Source organism: Oncorhynchus mykiss, chromosome 6, assembly GCF_013265735.2.
Source record: "Oncorhynchus mykiss isolate Arlee chromosome 6, USDA_OmykA_1.1, whole genome shotgun sequence".
In the NCBI taxonomy this organism is placed as follows: Eukaryota; Metazoa; Chordata; class Actinopteri; order Salmoniformes; family Salmonidae; genus Oncorhynchus; species Oncorhynchus mykiss.
In genome coordinates, this window is record NC_048570.1 from 48,508,106 (window position 1) to 48,529,234 (window position 21,129).

At 44.1% G+C, this 21,129-nt stretch overlaps 1 protein-coding gene across 3 annotated transcripts in view; it reads left to right on the forward strand.

The window, feature by feature from the left end:
- The window catches only part of cntrl (centriolin), a 108,986-nt gene extending 88,333 nt beyond the window's left edge, over positions 1 to 20,653 (forward strand). For all 3 annotated transcript variants that reach the window (XM_036980322.1, XM_036980324.1, XM_036980323.1), the window contains 10 exons: positions 2,591 to 2,750; positions 3,306 to 3,421; positions 7,919 to 8,238; positions 8,423 to 8,699; positions 10,475 to 10,703; positions 14,087 to 14,271; positions 15,377 to 15,592; positions 16,034 to 16,087; positions 19,551 to 19,730; positions 19,934 to 20,653. In XM_036980322.1, coding sequence (XP_036836217.1) covers positions 2,591 to 2,750; positions 3,306 to 3,421; positions 7,919 to 8,238; positions 8,423 to 8,699; positions 10,475 to 10,703; positions 14,087 to 14,271; positions 15,377 to 15,592; positions 16,034 to 16,087; positions 19,551 to 19,730; positions 19,934 to 20,029 — 1,833 coding nt within the window. In that variant the 3' untranslated portion in view covers positions 20,030 to 20,653. The remainder of the gene's footprint in view (positions 1 to 2,590; positions 2,751 to 3,305; positions 3,422 to 7,918; positions 8,239 to 8,422; positions 8,700 to 10,474; positions 10,704 to 14,086; positions 14,272 to 15,376; positions 15,593 to 16,033; positions 16,088 to 19,550; positions 19,731 to 19,933) is intronic.
- The last annotated feature ends 476 nt before the right edge of the window (positions 20,654 to 21,129 follow it).

Genomic DNA, 21,129 nt, shown 5'->3' on the forward strand with positions numbered 1-21,129 from the left:
CTAGAAAGGCCAACACCTAGGAAGAAACCTAGAGAGGAACCAGGCTATGAGGGGTGGCCAGTCCTCTTCTGGCTGTGCCGGGTGGAGATTATAACAGAACATGGCAAAGATGTTCAAATGTTCATAACATGGTCAAATAATAATAATCACAGTAATAATAATCACAGTAGTTGTCGAGGGTGCAGCAAGTCAGCACCTCAGGAGTAAATGTCAGTTGGCTTTTGATAGCCGATCATTAAGAGTATCTTTACCGCTTCTGCTGTCTCTAGAGAGTTGAAAACAGCAGGTCTGGGACAGGTAGCACGTCCGATGAACAGGTCAGTGTTCCATAGCCGCAGGCAGAACAGTTGAAACTGGAGCAGCAGCACGGCCAGGTGGACTGGGGACAGCAAGGAGTCATCATGCCAGGTCCTCCAAGAGAGAGAAAGAAAGAGAGAATTAGAGAGAGAATATTTAAATTGACACATGACACCGGATAAGGCAGGAGAAGTACTCCAGATATAACAGACTGACCCTAGCCCCCCGACACAAACTACTGCAGCATAAATACTGGAGGCTGAGACAGGAGGGGTCAGGAGACACTGTGGCCCCATCCGATGATACCCCCGGACAGGGTCAAACAGGCAGGATATAACCCCACCAACTTTGCCAAAGCACAGCCCCGACACCACTAGAGGAATATCTTCACCACCAACTTACCATCCTGAGACAAGGCCGAGTATATCCCACAAAGATCTCCGCCACGGCACAACCCAAGGGGGGGGGGGGGTGCCAACCCAGACAGGAAGATCACGTCAGTGACTCAACCCACTCAAGTGACGCAACCCTCCTAGGGGCGGCATGGAAGAGCACCAGTAATCCAGTGACTCACCCACTGTAATAGGGTTAAAGGCAGGGAATCCCAGTGGAGAGAGGGGAACCGGCCAGGCAGAGACTGCAAGGGCAGTTCCTTGCTCCAGAGCCTTTCTGTTCACCTTCACACTCCTGGGCCAGACTACACTCAATCATATGACCCACTGAAGAGATGAGTCTTCAGTAAAGACTTAAAGGTTGAGACAGAGTCTGCGTCTCTCACATGGGTAGGCAGACCATTCCATAAAAATGGAGCTCTATAGGAGAAAGCCCTGCCTCCAGCTGTTTGCTAGAAATTCTAGGGACAATTAGGAGGCCTGCGTCTTGTGACCGTAGCGTACGTGTAGGTATGTACGGCAGGACCAAATCGTAAAGATAGGTAGGAACAAGCCCATGTAATGCTTTGTAGGTAAGCAGTAAAACCTTGAAATCAGCCCTTGCCTTAACAGGAAGCCAGTGTAGGGAGGCTAGCACTGGAGTAATATGATCAAATTTGTTTGGTTCTAGTCAGGATTCTAGCAGCCGTATTTAGCACTAACTGAAGTTTATTTATTGCTTTATCCGGGTAGCCGGAAAGTAGAGCATTGCAGTAGTCTAACCTAGAAGTAACAAAAGCATGGATACATTTTTCTGCATCATTTTTGGACAGAAAGTTTCTGATTTTTGCAATGTTACGTAGATGGAAAAAAGCTGTCCTTGAAACAGTCTTGATATGTTCGTCAAAAGAGAGATCAGGGTCCAGAGTAATGCCAAGGTCCTTCACAGTTTTATTTGAGACGACTGTACAACCATCAAGATTAATTGTCAGATTCAACAGAAGATCTCTTTGTTTCTTGGGACCTAGAACAAGCATCTCTGTTTTAAAAAGTAGAAAGTCTGAGTTTAAAAGTAGAAAGTTTGCAGCCATCCACTTCCTTATGTCTGAAACACAGGCTTCAAGCGAGGGCAATTTTGGGGCTTCACCATGTTTCATTGAAATGTACAGCTGTGTGTCATCCGCATAAGTTAACATTATGTTTTCGAATTACATCCCCAAGAGGTAAAATATATAGTGAAAACAATAGTGGTCCTAAAACGGAACCTTGAGGAACACCGAAATTTACAGTTGATTTGTCAGAGGACAAACCATACACAGAGACAAACTGATATCTTTCCGACAGATAAAATCTAAACCAGGCCAGAACTTGTCCGTGTAGACCAATTTGGGTTTCCAAGCTCTCCAAAATAATGTGTTGATCGATGGTATCAAAAGCAGCACTAAGGTCTAGGAGCACAAGGACATATGCAGAGCCTCGGTCTGACGCCATTAAAAGGTAATTTACCACCTTCACAAGTGCAGTCTCAGTGCTATGATGGGGTCTAAAACCAGACTGAAGCATTTCGTATACATTGTTTGTCTTCAGGAAGGCAGTGAGTTGCTGCGCAACAGCTTTTTCTAACATTTTTGAGAGGAATGGAAGATTTGATATAGACCGATAGTTTTTTATATTTTCTGGGTCACTGTTTGGCTTTTTCAAGAGAGGCTTTATTACTGCCACTTTTAGTGATACAAACAGATCCAGTCAGCGTTATGAGTGACCTCTGACCTGCTGCAGGCTCTCCTGACTCCTCTCCAGTTGGTCCGGGCGCTGGTCGTGCTGCAGCTTCACATAGACCTGTTTGTATCAATAATGTGCCAATGATCAATTAGTAGTTACAAAGTCATTTTATGTAACTGTGTGTGTGTGTGTATATGTAGGTGCTGCGTGGGGATGTAGAGGCGCTCCATGTCCAGAAGGGTGAGCTGGAGGCACAGCTGACTGAGAGGAGGGCTAGTGTGGCTGCACTCAAACAGCAGGGAGGTCAGGAGGAGGAGATCCTACAAAATGTCTGCTTACAGATCAACAAGCACAAAGCAGGTAACCAACCCTAGCACGAGTTACACACAGCTAACTAGTTCTACAATGCTGTTAGATTGACACGGTCAGAGGGTTTTGCTCAAGGCCCAGACCCTAAATAGCCTGGTCCCAGATCTGTTTGTGCTCTTGCTAACACCATTGATAATTGTAAAGCGAAACATGTTTGGCATGGCAATAAGTGACAAGGAGTTGGCGTCAGGCTACGCCCAAAAGCCTAATGATAGCAAGGTACAGACATCCCAATAACTATATGAACAGTACAGAAGAGTAAAACTATGTCCAAATTATTATTAGTGCAAGATCTGCCGCTGAGTGTGGTTACAGCGGGAAAGCAAGTGCAGCCCAAGAATCAGAAAGTGTGGACATGGCATAAGACCATGAACCGTGAGGTTACTCTGCACTTCAATGCTTATGTATTACTACATAGTAGTAACCTTATAGAGTTGTGCAGTTTGATGACTGTGTGTGTCATTGTGTGTGTTTGTGCTTGCACACGTGTATGTGCCTGTGTGTGTGTTTGTGTGTGTGTGTGTGTGTGTGTGTGTGTATGTGCAGAGCTGAAGCACGTTCTGGAGATGTTGCAGTTGACGGGCCAGGAGCTGCAGGCGGTGAAGCTGCAGCACGACCAGCGCCTGGACCAGCTGGAGAGGAGTCAGGAGAGCCTGCAGCAGGTCAGAGGTCACTCATAACACTGACTGGATCTCAAATGGCACCTTATTGAGGGCTGTGACCGTTTGAATAGTAAAAATGATTTGGTGCACATTTTCCTCCGCTCTTGACTGCATGTGCTGCCATAGAATGGGCATCCTCATTCAAGTCAATTATGCTATAATGGGTGGACTGGCGGCCATTGTGAGTGTACCCAAAGGAGCAAAGCAGGAAGTAAAAGCAGAAAGTGAACCCATCAATACAGTGTAATCGGAAAGTATTCAGACCCCTTCCCTTTTTCCACATTTTGGGACGTTACAGCTTTATTCTAAAATGGATAAATACTTTTTTCACTCATCGATCTACACATGATACCCCATAATGACCTTATGTACATAAGTATTTTACGATGAGACTTGAACCCTTTGCTATGAGATTCGAAATTTCCTGTTTCCATTGATCATCCTTGATGTCTCTACAACTTGTTTGGAGTCCACCTGCGGTAAATTGAATTGATCGGACATGATTTGGAAAGGCACATACCTGTCCCACAGTTGAGAGTGCACTTCAGAGTAAAAACCAAGCCAAGACAGGATTGTGTCGAGGCACAGATCTGGGGAAGGGTACCAAAAAATGTCTGCAGCATTGAAGGTCCCCATCATTCTTAAATGGAAGAAGTTTGGAACCACCAAGACCCTTTCTAGAGCTGGCCGCCCGGCCAAACTGAGCAATCGGGGGAGAAGGGCCTTGGTCAGGGAGGTGACCAAGAATCCGTTGGTCACTCTGACAGAGCTCCAGTATTCCTCTGTGGAGATGGGAGATATATAATGGCGTAGGAAGAGATGTTTGCCGTTTTATGGGCTCCTAACCAATTGTGCTATTTTGTGTTTTTTCGCATTGTTTAACTTATTTTGTACAGAATGTTTCGGCCACCGTCTCTTATGACTGAAAAGAGCTTCTGGCTATCAGAACAGCGATTACTCACCTCGAACTGGACAAAGATTTTTTTCTTTAACGAGTCGGACGCAAAGGATTTATTCGAGATACCAGACCAGGCCCAAATCCCCGTCATTCGCATGAAGAGAAGACGACAATATAGGGGACTCAATGAGCTGTATAAAGCCATAAGCAAACAAGAAAATGCAAGAAACAAACAAGAAAATCATGGGCGGTGCTCCTAGTGACGGGGGACTTTAATGCATTTCTACCAGCATGTTACATGTGCAACCAGTGGAAGAAAAAAACTCTAGACCACCTTTACTCCACACACAGAGAGGCATACATAGCTCTCTCTCGCTCTCCATTTGGCAAATCTGACCATAATTCTTTCCTCCTGATTCCTGCTTCAAAGCAAAAACTAAAGCAGGAGGTACCAGTGACTCATTGAATAGGGAAGTTGTCAGATGACGCAGATGCTAAGCTACAGGACTGTTTGCTTGCACAGGCTGGAATATGTTCTGGGATTCCTCCAATGACATTGAGGACAATACCACATCAGTCACCAGCTTCACCAATAAGTGCATCAATGATGTTGTCCCCACAGTGACCGTACGTACACGCCATGGTTCACAGACAACATCCAGAGTGAGCAAGAGGGTAGAGCTGCTGCTTTCAAGGAGCGGGACTGTAACTGTAAACATCATCATCCCAGAAACCCTAGACTCACTCCAATTTGCATACCAACCCAACATATCCACAGATGAAACTGCTCAGTCCCCACCTATACTCCCTGTTCACCCATGACTGCGTGGCCAAGCACGACTCCACTGTGGTAGGCCTGATCACCAACCACGATGAGACTATAAGGAGGAGGTTCGAGACCTGGCAGTGGGGTGCCAGGACAACAACCTCTCCGTCAACCTGATCAAGACAAATGAGATGATCGTGGACAACAGGAAAAGGAGGGCCGAGCCCGCCCTCATTGTCATCGACGGAGCTGTAGTGGAGCAGGTTGAGAGCTTCAAGTTCCTTGGTGTATACATCACCAACAATTTATCATTGTCCAAACACACCAAGAAGGTTGTGAAGAGGACACGACAACGCCTTTTCCCCCTCAGGAGACTGAAAAGATTTGGAGTGGGTCTTCAGATCCTAAAAACATTCTACAACTGCACCATCGAGAGCTTCGTGACTGGTTGCATCACCCCCCGGTATGGCAATAGCTCGGTTTCCGACCGCAAGGCGCTAGAGAGGGTAGTGCGTACGGCCCAGTACATCACTAGAGCCAAGCTTCCTGCCATCTAGGACCTCTTAATTCCATGCTGTGACAGAGGGAGGCCATAAAAACTGGCAAAGACTCCAGCCATCCTAGTCATAGTCTGTTCTCTCTGCTACCGCACGGAAAGCAGTACTGCAGCACTAAATGTACACTACTGTTCAAAAGTTTGGGATCACTTAGAAATGTCCTTATTTTCAATGAAAACATACATGAAATGAGTTACAAAAGAATAGGAAATATAGTCTAGATGTTGACAAGGTTATAAATAATGTTTTTTTTAATTGAAATAATAATTGTGTCCTTCAAACTTAGCTTTTGTCAAAGAATCCTCCATTTGCAGCAATTACAGCCTTGCAGACCTTTGGCATTCTAGTTGTCAATTTGTTGAGGTGATCTGAAGAGACTTCACCCCATGCTTCCCGAAGCATCTCCCACAAGTTGGATTGGCTTGATGGGCACTTCTTACGTACCTTACGGTCAACCTGCTCCCACAACAGCTCAATAGGGTTGAGATCCGGTGACTGTGCTGGCCACTCCATTATAGACAGAATACCAGCTCACTGCTTCTTCCCTAAATAATTATTGCATAGTTTGGAGCTGTGCTTTGGGTCATTGTCCTGTTGTAGGAGGAAATTGGCTCCATTTAAGCGGCATCCACAGGGTATGGCATGGCGTTGCAAAATGGAGCGATGGCCTTCTTTCTTCAAGATCCCTTTTACCCTGTACAAATCTCCCACTTTACCACCTCCAAAGCACCCCGAGACCATCACATTGCCTCCACCATGCTTGACAGATGGCGTCAAGCACTGCTCCAGCATCTTTTCATTTTTCTGCATCTCACAAATGTTCTTCTTTGTGATCCAAACACCTCAAACTTAAATTCCTCTGTCCATAACACTTTTTTCCAATCTTCCTCTGTCCAGTGTCTGTGTTCTTTTGCCCATCTTAATCTTTTATTTTTATTGGCCAGTCTGAGATATGGCTTTTTCTTTGCAACTCTGCCTAAAAGGCCAGCATCCTGGAGTCGCCTCTTCACTGTTGACGTTGTTTTGCCAGTTGAGGACTTTTGAGGCGTCCGTTTCTCAAACTAGACACTTATGTACTTATGTCTTCTTGCTCAGTTGTGTACCGGGGACTCCCACTCCTCTTTCTATCCTGTTTAGAGACAGTTTGCGATGTTCCCTGTGAAGGGAGTAGTTGTAGGAGATCTTTAGTTTCTTGGCAATTTCTCACATGGAATAGCCTTCATTTCTCAGAACAAGCATAGACTGACGAGTTCCAGAAGAAAATTATTAGTTTCTGGCCATTTTCTATGTATATATTCCATTTAAGATTCCCCGTTTCAAATCAAATTTATATATAAAGCCCTTCTTACATCAGCTGATATCTCAAAGTGCTGTACAGAAACCCAGCCTAAAACCCCAAACAGCAAGCAATGCAGGTGTAGAAGCACGGTGGCTAGGAAAAACTCCCTAGAAAGGCCAGAACCTAGGAAGAAACCTAGAGAGGAACCAGGCTATGAGGGGTGGCCAGCTACAATAGTCATTTACAGCATTAACAATGTCTACACTGCATTTCTGATCAATTTGATGTTATTTTAATGGACAAAAAATGTGCTTTTCTGAGTGGCCGCAAACTGTTGAATGGTACTGTAGGTCAAAAAGGCATCTTAACAGCTTCTACCCCCAAGCCATAAGACTGTTGAACAGTTAATCAAATGGTTACCCGGACTATTTGCATTGACTATTTGCTATTATTTTTTACTTTTGTTTATTTAGTAAATAACAGGGCTTCCCTGTCCAGGAAACTCCCCCAATACAGGTGTGCCAAGCTTGTAGCGTCATACCCAAGAAGACTCAAGATTATAATCACTGCCAAAGGTGCTTCAGCAATGTACTGGGTGAAGGGTCTGAATACTTATGTAAATGTGATATTTCCGTTTTAAATTTTGTATGAATTTGCAAACATTTCTAAAAACCTGTTTTTGCTTTTTCATTATGGGGTATTGATGAGGAGGAAAAAACTATTTGATACATTTTAGAATACGGCTGTAACAAAATGTGGAAAAAGTCAAAGGGTCTGAATACTTTCCGAATACACTGTATGTGCTGTGATTTGTTGATTCAAATGGACTGAGATTACCAAAATGTTATATTATTATCCGTATTTAGTGTGCTACGTTTGACCAGGGCTCATAGGCCTCTTTTCCGAAATAGTGTCATTTAATGTGTTCAGAGACAAGTGGGTGTTTACTCTTTGTTTTTTGTGTGTGTATTTTATGTCTCTCTGTGTGTTCCCCCAGGTGCGTGTGGAGCTGCAGGCACAGCAGCAGGAGGCTTTGCGCCAGAAGTCTGAGGGCGAGCGCCAGATGAGGCTGGCGGAGCAGGACCGGACAGAGCTGAGAGAGGAGGCGCAGGGAGTCCGGGAGCAGGTGGAGGAGGCCGCCAGGGAGAGGGACAGGCTGGAGGAGCAATGCCGGAACCTGGAGGCCAGACGGACACACGCCGACCGGTGTTTGGAGGCAGCGGAGGACGGGGCGCGGGTGGCTGAGGCTGAGCTGAACAGGCTGCATGCAGAGCTGGGCCTGCTGAGACAGGAGCAGAGACAGGCTCACACACACAGGTCTGAATCACTCAAACTGCACTTTTTCTATTATTGTATTTGTTGTCTTTCATTTTCTAGAAGATATGTCCTTTGTCTATGCTTGATGATATGTTTTAATGTGTGCACACGAGCCGGAAGCAAAATCTCTCTACAGGGATAATAAAGTATTTTTAAAAAAATCTTGTCTCATCTTATCCTTCAGGCAGAAGATGGAACGAGACACGGCAGTCACTCAGCAACAGCTATACCGGGAGTCTGAGATCTTCAGTGGTCAAAAGGAGCAGGTGGAAGAGAAAAAACAGCAATTAGAGATGCTGGAGGAGGAGGTGCGAGTGTTGGTCATGGTCCGGGACAGTGTGGCGCGGGAGGAGCAGGAGGCGAGGAAGCAGCTGGAGGAGGATGAACGAAGAGCTGAGCAGCTGGAGCACCGGCTGATGGAGCTGCACACGGACCTGGCTGAGAGGCAGACTCAACTACAAGTAACATGACAGGGCAAGATTTAGACACCATACACTGTTGCCAATAAGTCGTAGTCTGAAATAGCACCCTTTTCCCTGTATAGTGCATTACTTTGGTCAAAAACAGTGCACTTTTTTAGGCGCAGCCATAGTGAAATAGGTCTGTACAGTTGTGGCCAAAAGTTTTGAGAATGACACAAATATAAATTTTCTAAGTCTGCTGGCTCAGTTTGTATGATGGCAATTTGTATATACTCCAGAATGTTATGAAGAGTGATCAGATGAATTGCAATTAATTGCAAAGTCCCTCTTTGCCATGCAAATAAACTGAATCCCCAAAAAATATTTCCACTGCATTTCAGCCCTGCCACAAAAGGACCAGCTGACATCATGTCAGCGATTCTCTCGTTAACACAGGTGTGAGTGTTGACGAGGACAGGGCTGGAGATCACTCTGTCATGCTGATTGAGTTTGAATAACAGACTGGAAGCTTCAAAAGGAGGGTGGTGCTTGGAATCATTATTATTCCTCTGTCAACCATGGTTACCTGCAAGGAAACCCGTCATCATTGCTTTGCACAAAAAGGGCTCAACAGGCAAGGATATTACTGCCAGTAAGATTGCACCTAAATCAACCATTTATCGGATCATCAAGAACTTCAAGGAGAGCGGTTCAATTGTTGTGAAGAAGGCTTCAGGGCACCCACGAAACTCCAGCAAGCGCCAGGACCGTCTCCTAAAGTTGATTCAGCTGCGGGATCCGGGCACCACCAGTACAGAGCTTGCTCAGGAATGGCAGCAGGCAGGTGTGAGTGCATCTGCACGCACAGTGAGGCGAATACTTTGAGGATAGCCAGGTGTCAAGAAGGACAGCAAAGAAGCCACTTCTCTCCAGGAAAAACATCAGGGACAGACTGATATTCTGCAAACGGTACATGGATTGGACTGCTGAGGACTGGGGGAAAGTCATTTTCTCTTATGAATCCCCTTTCCGATTGTTTGGGGCTTCTGGAAAAAAGCTTGTCCGGAAAAGACAAGGTGAGCGCTACCATCAGTCCTGTGTCATGCCAACAGTAAAGCATCCTGAGACCATTCATGTGTGGGGTTGCTTCTCAGCCAAAGGAGTGGGCTCACTCACAATTTTGCCTAAGAACACAGCCATGAATAAAGAATGGTACCAACACATCCTCCGAGTGCAACTTCTCCCAACCCTCCAGGAACAGTTTGGTGAAAAACAATGCCTTTTCCAGCATGATGGAGCACCTTGCCATAAGGCAAAAGTGATAACTAAGTGGCTCGAGGAACAAAACATTGATATTTTGGGTCCATGGTCAGGAAACTCCCCAGACCTTAATCCCATTCAGAACTTGTGGTCAATCCTCAAGAGGCAGGTGGATAAACAAAAACCCACAAATACTGACAAACTCTAAGCATTGATTATGCAAGAATGGGCCGAAAGTTAATTGAAAGCATGCCAGGGCGGATTGCAGAGGTCTTGAAAAAGACGGGTCAACAATGCAAATATTGACTCTTTGCATCAACTTCATGTAATTGTCAATAAAAGCCTTTGACACACTTGCTTGTAATTATACTTCAGTATTCCATAGTAACATCTGACAAAAAAATCTAAAGACACTGAAGCAGCAAACTGTGGAAATTAATATTTGTGTCATTCTCAAAACTTTTGGCCACAACTGTATACTCAATGGCTCCATAGCTGTATTGGTTCACAACATTTCAAACCTAAAACTCTGCTTAAGTGCAATGGAGGAAGCAGTTATTTCTGTGTGTGTGTAGTGTGCGCGGGGGCTGCAATGTGAGGCCAAAGAGCGTGAGGAGAGGCAGCGGCAGAGGCTCCAGGAACTGCAGGCCCAGAGCCAGGTTGAGGAGAGCTCTCTGGCCCAGCACACACTCAGACTGGAGCAGGTCAACACTGCAGTGGCCGACATGGAGGACAGGAGCCGGCGAGTAGTGACCAGGGACCACAAGCAGTGTGCCGTCCTGCAAGAGCACGTGCCTCTGCTTGGTAAGCAGAAAATAACTTATACTACTTACAGTTGAAGTCAGAAGTTTACATACACTTAGGTTGGAGTCATTAAAACTCATTTTTCAACCACTCCACAAGTTTCTTGTTAACAAATTATAGTTTTGGAAAGTCGGTTTACTTTGTGCATGACACAAGTTATTTTTCCAACAATTGTTTACAGACAGATTATTTCACTTATAATTCACTGTATCACAATTCCAGTGGGTCAGAAGTTTACATACACTAAGTTGACTGGGCCTTTAATCAGCTTGTAAAATTCCAGAAAATTATGTCATGGCTGTAGAAGCTTCTGATAGTCTAATTGACATCATTTGAGTCAATTGGAGGTGTACCTGTGGATTTATTTCAAGGCCTACCTTCACACTCAGTGCCTCTTTGCTTGACATCATGGGAAAAAAAGAAATCAGCCAAGTCTGGTTCATCCCTGGGAGCAATTTCCAAACGCCTGAAGGTACCACGTTCATCTGTACAAACAATAGTACGCAAGTATAAACACCATGGGACCACGCAGCCGTCATACCGCTCAGGAAGGAGACGCGTTCTGTCTCCTAGAGCTGACAACAACAGCAAAGGACCATGTGAAGATGCTGGAGGAAACCAGTACAAAAGTATCTATAACCACAGTAAAACAAGTCCTATATCGACATAACCTGAAAGGTCACTCCGCAAGGAAGAAGCCACTGCTCCAAAACCTCCATAAAAAAGCCAGACTACGGTTTGCAACTGCACATGGGGACAAAGATCGTACTTTTTGGAGAAATGTCCTCTGGTCTAATGAAACAAAAATACAACTGTTTGGCCATGTTTGGAGGAAATAGGGCGAGGCTTGCAAGCCGAAGAACACCTTCCCAACCGTGAAGCACGGGGATGGCAGCATCATGTTGTGGGGGGTGTGCTTTGCTGCAGGAGGGACTGGTGCACTTCACAAAATAGATAGCATCATGAGGAAAGAAAATGATGTGGACATATTGAAGCAACATCTCAAGACATCAGTCAGGAAGTTAAAGCTTGTGCGCAATTGGGTCTTCCAAATGGACAATGACCCCAAGCATACTTCCAAAGTTGTGGAAAAATGGCTTAAGGACACCAAAGTCAAGGCATTGGAGTGGCCATCACAAAGCCCTGACCTCAATCCTAAAGAAAATGTGTGGGCAGAACTGAAAAGGCGTGTGCGAGCAAGGAGGCCTACAAACCTGTCTGTTACACCAGCTCTGTCAAGAGGAATGGGCTAAAGTTCACCCAACTTATTGTGGGAATTTTGTGGCAGGCTACTTGAAACGTTTGACCCAAGTTAAACAATTTAAAGGCAATGCTACCAAATACTAATAGTGTATGTAAACTTCTGACCCACTGGGAATGTGATGAAATAAATAAAAGCTGAAATAAATACTTTTCTCTACTATTATTCTGACATTTCACATTCTTAAAATAAAGTGGTGATCCTACGACCGGGCATTTTTACTCTGATCAAATGTCAGGAATAGTGAAAAACTGAGTTTAAATGTATTTGTCTAAGGTGTATGTAAACTTCCTATTAGACTTAGACTCCTTATTTGCTCACTATCGCTGTACTCTCGCTCTCAACCAGGGTTAAAATAATATTTGTTTTCTTTCAAATACTTTAAAGGCGCTTGATTGAGCTTACCTGGCACCATGGAACCAATGTTATAGTCCCCAAAGTACAAAGCCTGCCCATCTGATGCTACACGCAGGCTCAATCAAATGCTCCAAAGTGTTTGAAATACATACAGTACCAGTCAAAAGTTTTAGAACACCTACACATTCCAGGGTTTTTCTATTTTTTAACTATTTTCTACGTTGTAGAAAAATAGTGAAGACATCAAAAGTATTAAATAACACATATGGAATCATGTAGTTAACAAAAAAGTGTTAAACAAATCAAAATATATATATATATATTTTAGATTATTTTAAGTAGCTACCCTTTGCTTTGATGACAGCTTTGCACGCTCTTGGCATTCTCTCAACCATGCATTTAAATTAACAGGTGTGCCTTTTAAAAAGTTCATTTGTGGAATTTATTTTATTCTTAGTGCGTTTGAGCCAATCAATTGTGTTGTGACAAGGTGGTATACAGAAGATAGCCCTATTTGGTAAAATTCCATATTATGGCAAAAACAGCTCAAATAAGCAGAGAAACGACAGTCCATTATTACTTTAAGACATGAAGGTCAATGAGTAAAAGTGCAGTTGCAAAAACCATCAAGGGCTATGATGAAACTGGCTCTAATGAGGACTGCCACAGGAAAGGAAGAGGATAAGCTCATTAGAGTTAACTGCACCTCAGATTGCAGCTCAAATAAATGCTTCCCAGAGTTCAAGTAACAGGCACATCTCACCATCAACTGTTCAGAGGAGACTGTGTGAATCAGGCCTTCATGGTCGAATTGCTGCAAAGAAACCACTACTATAGGACACTAATAAGAAGAAGAGACTTGCTTGGGCCAAGAAACACGAGCAATGGACATTAGACCGGTGGAAATCTGTCCTTTGGAAATGAGTCCAAATTTGAGATTTTTGGTTGCAACCGTCGTGAGACGCAGAGCAGGTGAATGGATCATCTCCGCATGTGTAGTTCCCATAGTGAAGCATGGAGGAGGTGTGATGGTGTGGGGGTGCTTTGTAGGCGACTCTCAGTGATTTATTTAGAATTCATGGCACACTTAACCAGCATGGCTACCACGGGATTCTGCAGCGATACGCCATCCTATCTGGTTTGCTCTTCTTTATTTTTCAACAGGACAATGACCCAAACACACCTCCAGGCTGTGTAATGGCTATTTGATCGAGGAGAGTGATGGCGTGCTGCATCAGATGATCTGGCTTCAACAATTACCCGACCTCAACCCAATTGGGATAAGTTGGACCGCGGAGTGAAGGAAAAGCAGCCAACAAGTGCTCAGCATATGTTGGAACTCCTTCAAGACTGCTGGAAAAGCATTCCTCATGAAGCTGGTTGAGAGAATGTCAAGAGTGTGCAAAGGGTGGCTACTTTGAAGAATTTGTTTAACACTTTTTTTTGTTTATTACATAATTCCATATGTGTTATTTCATACTTTGGATGTCTTCACTATTATTCTATAATGTAGAAAATAGTAAAAATACAGAAAAACCCTTGAATGAGTAGGTGCGTCCAAACTTTTGACTGGTACTGTATTTGAAAGAAAGCAAATACTATTTGAACTCCGGTCTGATCTCAATACACTATCTTTCATCATTCGCTCCTATCATATCACCAATATTCACCTCAGTGTTTTCTGGTTTTTGTCTGCCTGGTTTGTCCATCCACACCTGAAGCAGGTTTGTTACATGACTGTGTTTATGTGTGAATGTGATCCCAGGGCAGGAGCTGTATGAGAGGGAGGCCCCGCTGCAGGAGCGGGCTGAGGAGCTGCAGGAGGAGCTGGGGGCGTGTCGGGCGGAGGTGCAGTGTATGCAGGAGGAGAGGAGGAGTGCCGAGAGCAGGCTGCAGGCCCAGAAGAGCTGCGAGCACGCCCACCAAGAGAAACCAAAGGAGACAGAGCTGGTGGGTCATAGGAATGGATGGATAGATGGTAGGTAGGGATATCTATGGATGGCTACTGGCTTTTCACCTAAACTTAGTGGATATCTACGTATTTTTCATTGCTGTACCATTTTAGCCGGGTGGTATCGTAGCGTCTGTCATCAGACTGTAGGTTGCGACGACTAAGGAGGAACTAATTTGGAACTCTGTTCGCAGTTGGCCCATGCGTTGGCTGCGAGTTTCCGTTCAGGGGGTTGGAGACTTCGCTAGTCTCGTTAGTATCTTTTCTCCTACATATTCCCCCGGAACCTAATCGAGCATCTGAAGCAATTTCAATTCTTCGTTTCCGAGATTAAGAAGAATGAAATGTGTCGCCCATAGTCTCTGTTGACATATTTAGGCAATCTTAGTTGCAAATTTGCAAGGATTAGGAGAAAGTGACTGGTAACAGGATAAATAATAATAATATTAAACAATATAGCAGCAGCATAAGTGGTATTGTGTGTGTGTGGGTAGAGACCTAGGTGGGGGTGGGCAGCTATTATCTAGTTGTTTAAAAGTCTCATTGCTTGGGGGTAGAAACAGTCTCGGAGCCTGTTGGTCCGAGACCTGATACTCTGGTACCGCCTGCCGGAAGGAAGCAGAGAGAACAGTCTATAGAAGGGGTGGCTGGAGTTTTGGGAAATTTTTCGGGCCTTCCTCAGACACCGCTTGATATGCATGTTCTGAATGGCTGGGAGCTGGCCATGGTAGAGCAGGCTGCACAGGACAACAACCAGAAGTCCAGAGGCCTGCAGAAGGAGCTCAACACGGTGTCCAAGGAGATGATGGGCCTCAGAGACAATGTTCTGTCCATCTCCACTACAAAGTTGGAGTTAGTTACAGAGTTAGACCTTCAAATGTAGACAGTGTACAAAACATTAGGAACACATTCTTGATACACACTGGAAACTGTTGAGCATGAAAACCCAACAACATTGCAGTTCTTGACACACTCAAACCGATGCACCTGTTACCATACCCCATTCAAAGACACTTAAATATTTTGTCTTGCCCATGCGCCCGGAGCACTTTCAGTACAGAGTATGAAGTTGCATTCTGTTATGTAATCTGTTGTGTCCCTCAGCTGCGCAGTCAAGAGGGGGGCGAGAGCCGCCTGAGGGAGATCAAGGAAGCCATGCGTTGGCTGAAGACTGACGTCAAGGCAGAACTGAACAGTGGGATGGTAGAGCTGCCCCTCGCGCCTGACCAAGATCCCTCCTCCTCAGACACTGACGACCACAAAGAGAACTACCCCCTCTACTCAACCCCAGCCGTGCCTAGGCCAGCCTGCAATCCTACTGTAATGCCTCAGCTTTGCTACCTTACACCTCTCCCTGTCATATCTAGTTTGTGCTGCACACACGAGTCTGTTAGCCTGGGTGCCAGTCTATTTCAAGCTCTTGCCAACACCTAATGGAATTGTTTAGCTTGACAATGACAAAGGCAAGAGCACAAACAGATCTGAGACCAGGCTTCAAGTCTGTATACAAAGCTTTTTTGAGCAATGCCCAAGATTTGTGTCTGTGGTTAACTTTTGGTATTTGAGTTTAACATACTTCCCTTTTCATCATACCTCATGCGAAATACCTTGTAACAAAGCTTACTACAGAACCGCTGTTCTTCCATCACTAGCAGGCAGAGGTCTTGCCTGTGTTCCTTAGATTGATGGGGTGTACAGTACAGTCTAGGAATTCCTCTGAAGCGATGACAGGTATGTGTTTCTCTGCATGTCTGTCTGCAGTGGAGGGGAGAGGTGCTAAGAGAGAGACTTCGACAGCAGGAGGACCTCCTGAAGGTACTACTACCCCAACTTGTCTTTACATTCCAGTATGCTTCATCTCATGTTGGACCAAAGTTCAATCAGGGCCATATCAACCTTCTCAAGAGTAGCCATGCTGATTTAGGATTAGTTCAACCTTTTAGATCACAATGAACACGTTGACATACTGTACAAGGGGTAGGGGAGCTTATCCGAGATCAGTACTCCTAATCTGAGATGCTTGATAGCTACAGTGGGGCAAAAAAGTATTTAGTCAGCCACCAATTGTGCAAGTTCTCCCACTTAAAAAGATGAGAGAGGCCTGTAATTTTCATCATAGGTGCACTTCAACTATGACAGACAAAATGAGAAAAAAAATTCTGAAAATCACATTGTAGGATTTTTAATGAATTTATTTGCAAATTATGGTGATAACTAAGTATTTGGTCACCTACAAACAAGCAAGAGTTCTGGCTCTCACAGACCTGCAACTTCTTCTTTAAGAGGCTCCTCTGTCCTCCACTCGTTACCTGTATTAAAGGCACCTGTTTGAACTTGTTATCAGTATAAAAGACACCTGTCCACAACCTCAAACAGTCACACTCCAAACTCCACTATGGCCAAGACCAAAGTTCCTTGGTGTCCACATCACCAAGAAAGTCGTGAATTTATTTAACTAGGCAAGTCGGTTAAGAACAAATTCTTATTTACAATGATGGCCTACCCCGGCCAAACCCGGACGACGCTGGGCCAATTGTGCCCCGCCCTATGGGACTCCCAATCACGGCCGGATGTGATACACCAAGGACTGTAGTGATGCCTCTTGCTCTGAGATGCAGTGCCTAAGACCACTGCGCCACTCGGGACCCACCACTTTAATTTGGTCCTATGTAGCAAAATTTGAAGTGGTGTTTTTTACATTAGATTAAAGTAGAGACTGAGCTAGAAAATTGTATATCATACACTGCAGTTGAGCAACAATGGGAAAGTAATTCAGCTTTGAAAGTTGATAAACTTGTAACCCCACTTTTGATAAAATGTCCCGTCCCCCATTCAGCACCGTTCACACCCTCTTAAGCCATAGCCTCACCCATCTCTTTAAGAATTTACATATGATGCCATGTGCTAAATAAAGTGATTAAGGTAGTGTAGTAAACAACCAATGATTAAGACTAAAAGTGGAGAAAGTAGTAGTAAAAATACACTTTCTCTAGTCCTTGGCCTAGATCCTAATCTGATTTTGGTGCAGGTCATGTTGTTTTTCACATTACCGTCTCTGGTAAACACACACTACATCAAATCAAATAAAATGTATTTTGTCACATGCACAGGATACAAAAGGTGTAAACCCTACAGTGAAATGGTTACTTGCATAGTGGAGTATTTTGTTTAGACCCATAATCCCAGCACTACCATGCACCATGCATTAATCTGCTGGAAGCTAAAGCTAACCAACTTGGTTAAATGTTAGCTAGCTAGCTAACATTAGGCTATAACTAGCAATGAAAATGTATTTCTGAGATGCGATTAATATTAATACACAGCTCATACACGTAACGTTAGCTAGCGAGCCAGCCAGTTAATGTTGCCTGCTAGCTAACAGTATGCTTAAACTTGCAATGAAAATGACTTTCTGACTAAATTTGAAATGTATAATATCTGAAAATGTAGCTAGACTCTTACCTGTATTCGTGGATGAACGTGTCTCCCTCTCTGTCATGGATGCCATTAGTTTGAACATGTAATCTGGAGACAGGGGTTTTATACAACAGCCTTCTGTGTTCTCTTTTTGACTCCCATCGCATTTGCAATCATACTCTGCTTCCACTGGGCAATTTCATGGATTTCAAAACTCGGTCAACTTCTTCCGCAACAACAATACTATTGAGCGCCGTTTCTTCCCCATCACTGTCATCAGAAGACTCTACAATGTCTCTTTCAATATACAAAAAAATCTAAATCAGAGATTTCCTCATCGTCTGATTCATTTTCAGAGTCAGAGCGAGTCAGTGTGGCGCACGGATCCCTCTCCAGAAAGTAGTTCATCACAACTTTTTCCCACTGATCTTTGTTGATAGTGCCTGTTAAATTCAGGGCAGCATTGTTGAGAGCAGTAGCCACACCTTTGCAGTTATTCATGATATCTTTAAAAAGATCCACAGTAGAAAGGATTATCTACACATACTGAGCAGCTCATGTTATGGAGAGAAGCAGCAGAGGGCGCGGCCCCCTATTCACATCAATGGGACAGTAGTGGAGAAGGTGGAAAGTTATGTTCCTCGGTGTACACATCATGGACAAACTGAAATGGTTCACCCACACAGACAGCGTGGTGAAGAAGGCACAGCGGCACCTCTTCAACCTCAGGAGGCTGAAGAAATTTGGCTTGTCACCAAAAACACAAACTTTTACAGATGCACAATCGAGAGCATCCTGTCGGGCTGTATCACCGCCTGGTATGGCAACTGCTCCACCCACAACCGTAAGGCTCTCCAGAGGGTAGTGTGGTCTGCACGACGCATCATCGGGGGCAAACTACCTGCCCTTCAGGACACCTACACCACACAGGAAGGCCAAAAAGATCATCAAGGACAACAACCACCCGAGCCACTGCCTGTTCACTCCAGAATGCGAGGCCAGTACAGATGCATCAAAGCAGGGACCGAGAGAAGCTGTTTTTCAGTCTATCTCAAGGCCATCAGACTGTTAAACAACCATCACTAACATTGAGTGGCTGCTGCCAACATACTGACTCATCTCTAGCCACTTTAATATTGAAAAAATGTATGTAATAAATGTATCACTAGTCACTTTAAACAATGCCACTTTATATAATGTTTACATACCCTACATTACTCATCTCATATGTATATACTGTACTCTATACCATCTACTGCATCTTGCCTATGCCATTCGGCCATCGCTCATTCATATATTTTTATGTACATATTCTTATTCATTCCTTTACACTTGTGTGTATAAGGTAGTTGTTGTGAAATTGTTGGGTTAGATTTCTTATTAGATATTACTGCATGGTCGGAACTAGAAGCACAAGCATTTCGCTACATTCACATTAACATCTGCTAACGATGTGTATGTGACAAAACTTGATTTGAGCGTGCTACATGGCAGACCAATCCGAACTCATCTCTCGCCATGTCCAGCCCATCCATTATCTAGGGTTAGGCCAATCATGGCTAGCGGGGTTCCTGTTTTTGTTTTTTTTCATGGCTAAACCAACAAAGCTCATAATTTAACAATTTATTTTACAGATGTCATACAAGTTTGTAGTTAAGGCACATAAAAGTTCACATGTTCCAGAAGGCGTTTCAGACAAAATACGCATTTTGATAAAAAATAAAAATGTCTTCGTGCAAATGCCTCTCCTGTGATGTAGTGACGTGTGACATACGCCTAGGTTTCTGGGTCACAGATGGGCAGGGAAGGCCTATCTATGCCATTCTTCATTTGTTTCTGACTGTTCTGTTGTCCTCGCCAGGCTCAGCTGGGCAGACGCATGTGGTCTCAGGAAGAGTTTCTGAGCCAGCGCAGGCAGCAGACCGAGGGGAGTCTATTGGGGCTGAGCAGACGAGTGGACAAGCTGGGCCAACTGCTCGGCAACTGCACCTCGGACTCCCTCTCTCTGAGCTCCTCTGAGCCCCCACTTAAACAAGGCTGTGTAAGTGTGAGCAAAAAGGGAAGGAACCCTTGTCTAATAGCACTTATAGCAGCTACATTCATCCATCAGTAAAGGAATTAGTGATATGCCATGGTACTGTTTACATTTATTTTAGAACCACCCTAATAGTTCATGTAGATTCCATTGTATAAGCTACAAGTGGAAATCAGTTAACAATACAGTCTCGGTCTTGATCTGTTTAGCCAGATGCTCCAGAGAAATGGCGTCTCCAGGAGAGTGCGCAGGCGGAGGTGTCCCACAAACCTGTGAGACTGGATCCTACACTACTTGAGAAGTAGCCAGGCCCCAGGCTGTGTCCAGGCCTCTGACAGCCTCCCAGCCTCAGTGTAGGGTGAAGTTGCCCCTAGATGCTGATATTGGGTCATCTTTGCATTTCCCCACAAATGGTTAGGATTGGGGGAGGGAAGCTGATCCTAGATCACTGCCTAGGGGAAACTTCACCTTAGAGCGTGTGGCATGCCTAAACATGATCCACCATCACAGCAATATTTACCCAAGGTGAAGAGGAACAGTCTCTCATCCATCCAAAGTGGACTTGGCCTGTTAGCAGGATCATCAAGCAAGATAAAAAAAAATGAATATATATATATGAAACTATGCATTTGTGTGGCTTAAGTATTGTATCCTTAACATAGTTTCCACTATCTCAACTAGTTTGAGAAGTTTTTTGGGCAAATTCAATTACTTTTTTGCCTATGAATATGCTTGTTTTTGTATGACATATTGGTATATTTTTTTACTTTTTAATATCAATGTCTCATTTATTTACAAGCTTTCCAGTCACGGTAGCATTTAATTCCTAGCATCCGGCTAATGCATGAAAATTCTGTTTGTTACCATCAATATGTTTTGTGGACTTATGTTGCTCTCCGGTTTTGTGATTAAACAAAGGTGTGGTTGAATTTATTGTCTCGGCCTTGGGCCTATATATCAGGGTGTCAAGGCAATTATCGCAACACATAGATTGTCATGGATTTTTTCCCTGGCTTGATTCCTCTGTGATTTTACCCCTGCACCACTACTACAACACAATCAAATTGTGCAACATCTGCTGGGACTGTTGTGTTACTTCGCCCAATATCATTATTAAGGTGATAAAGTGAAAAAGTGATATCATTACTGTAGTTAGCTAAATTGAATATGTCAATTCCTTTAGACATATATTTTAAGATACCTTATTGGAATTATGAAAAATCACCCTGAAAATGTACCTGTCCTTCAAATGAGGGGGAACTATTTTACCAGACGCCATTCTGCTGCCCAGTTGTGATAGCTAATGGTTGAAGTATCACTGCGCAGGTCCGCGTGGACAGCGTAAGTCCCTACAACGCGCAATGCTGTCGGGGGTACGCCAAATAAAAATGTGATTCACAAAAAA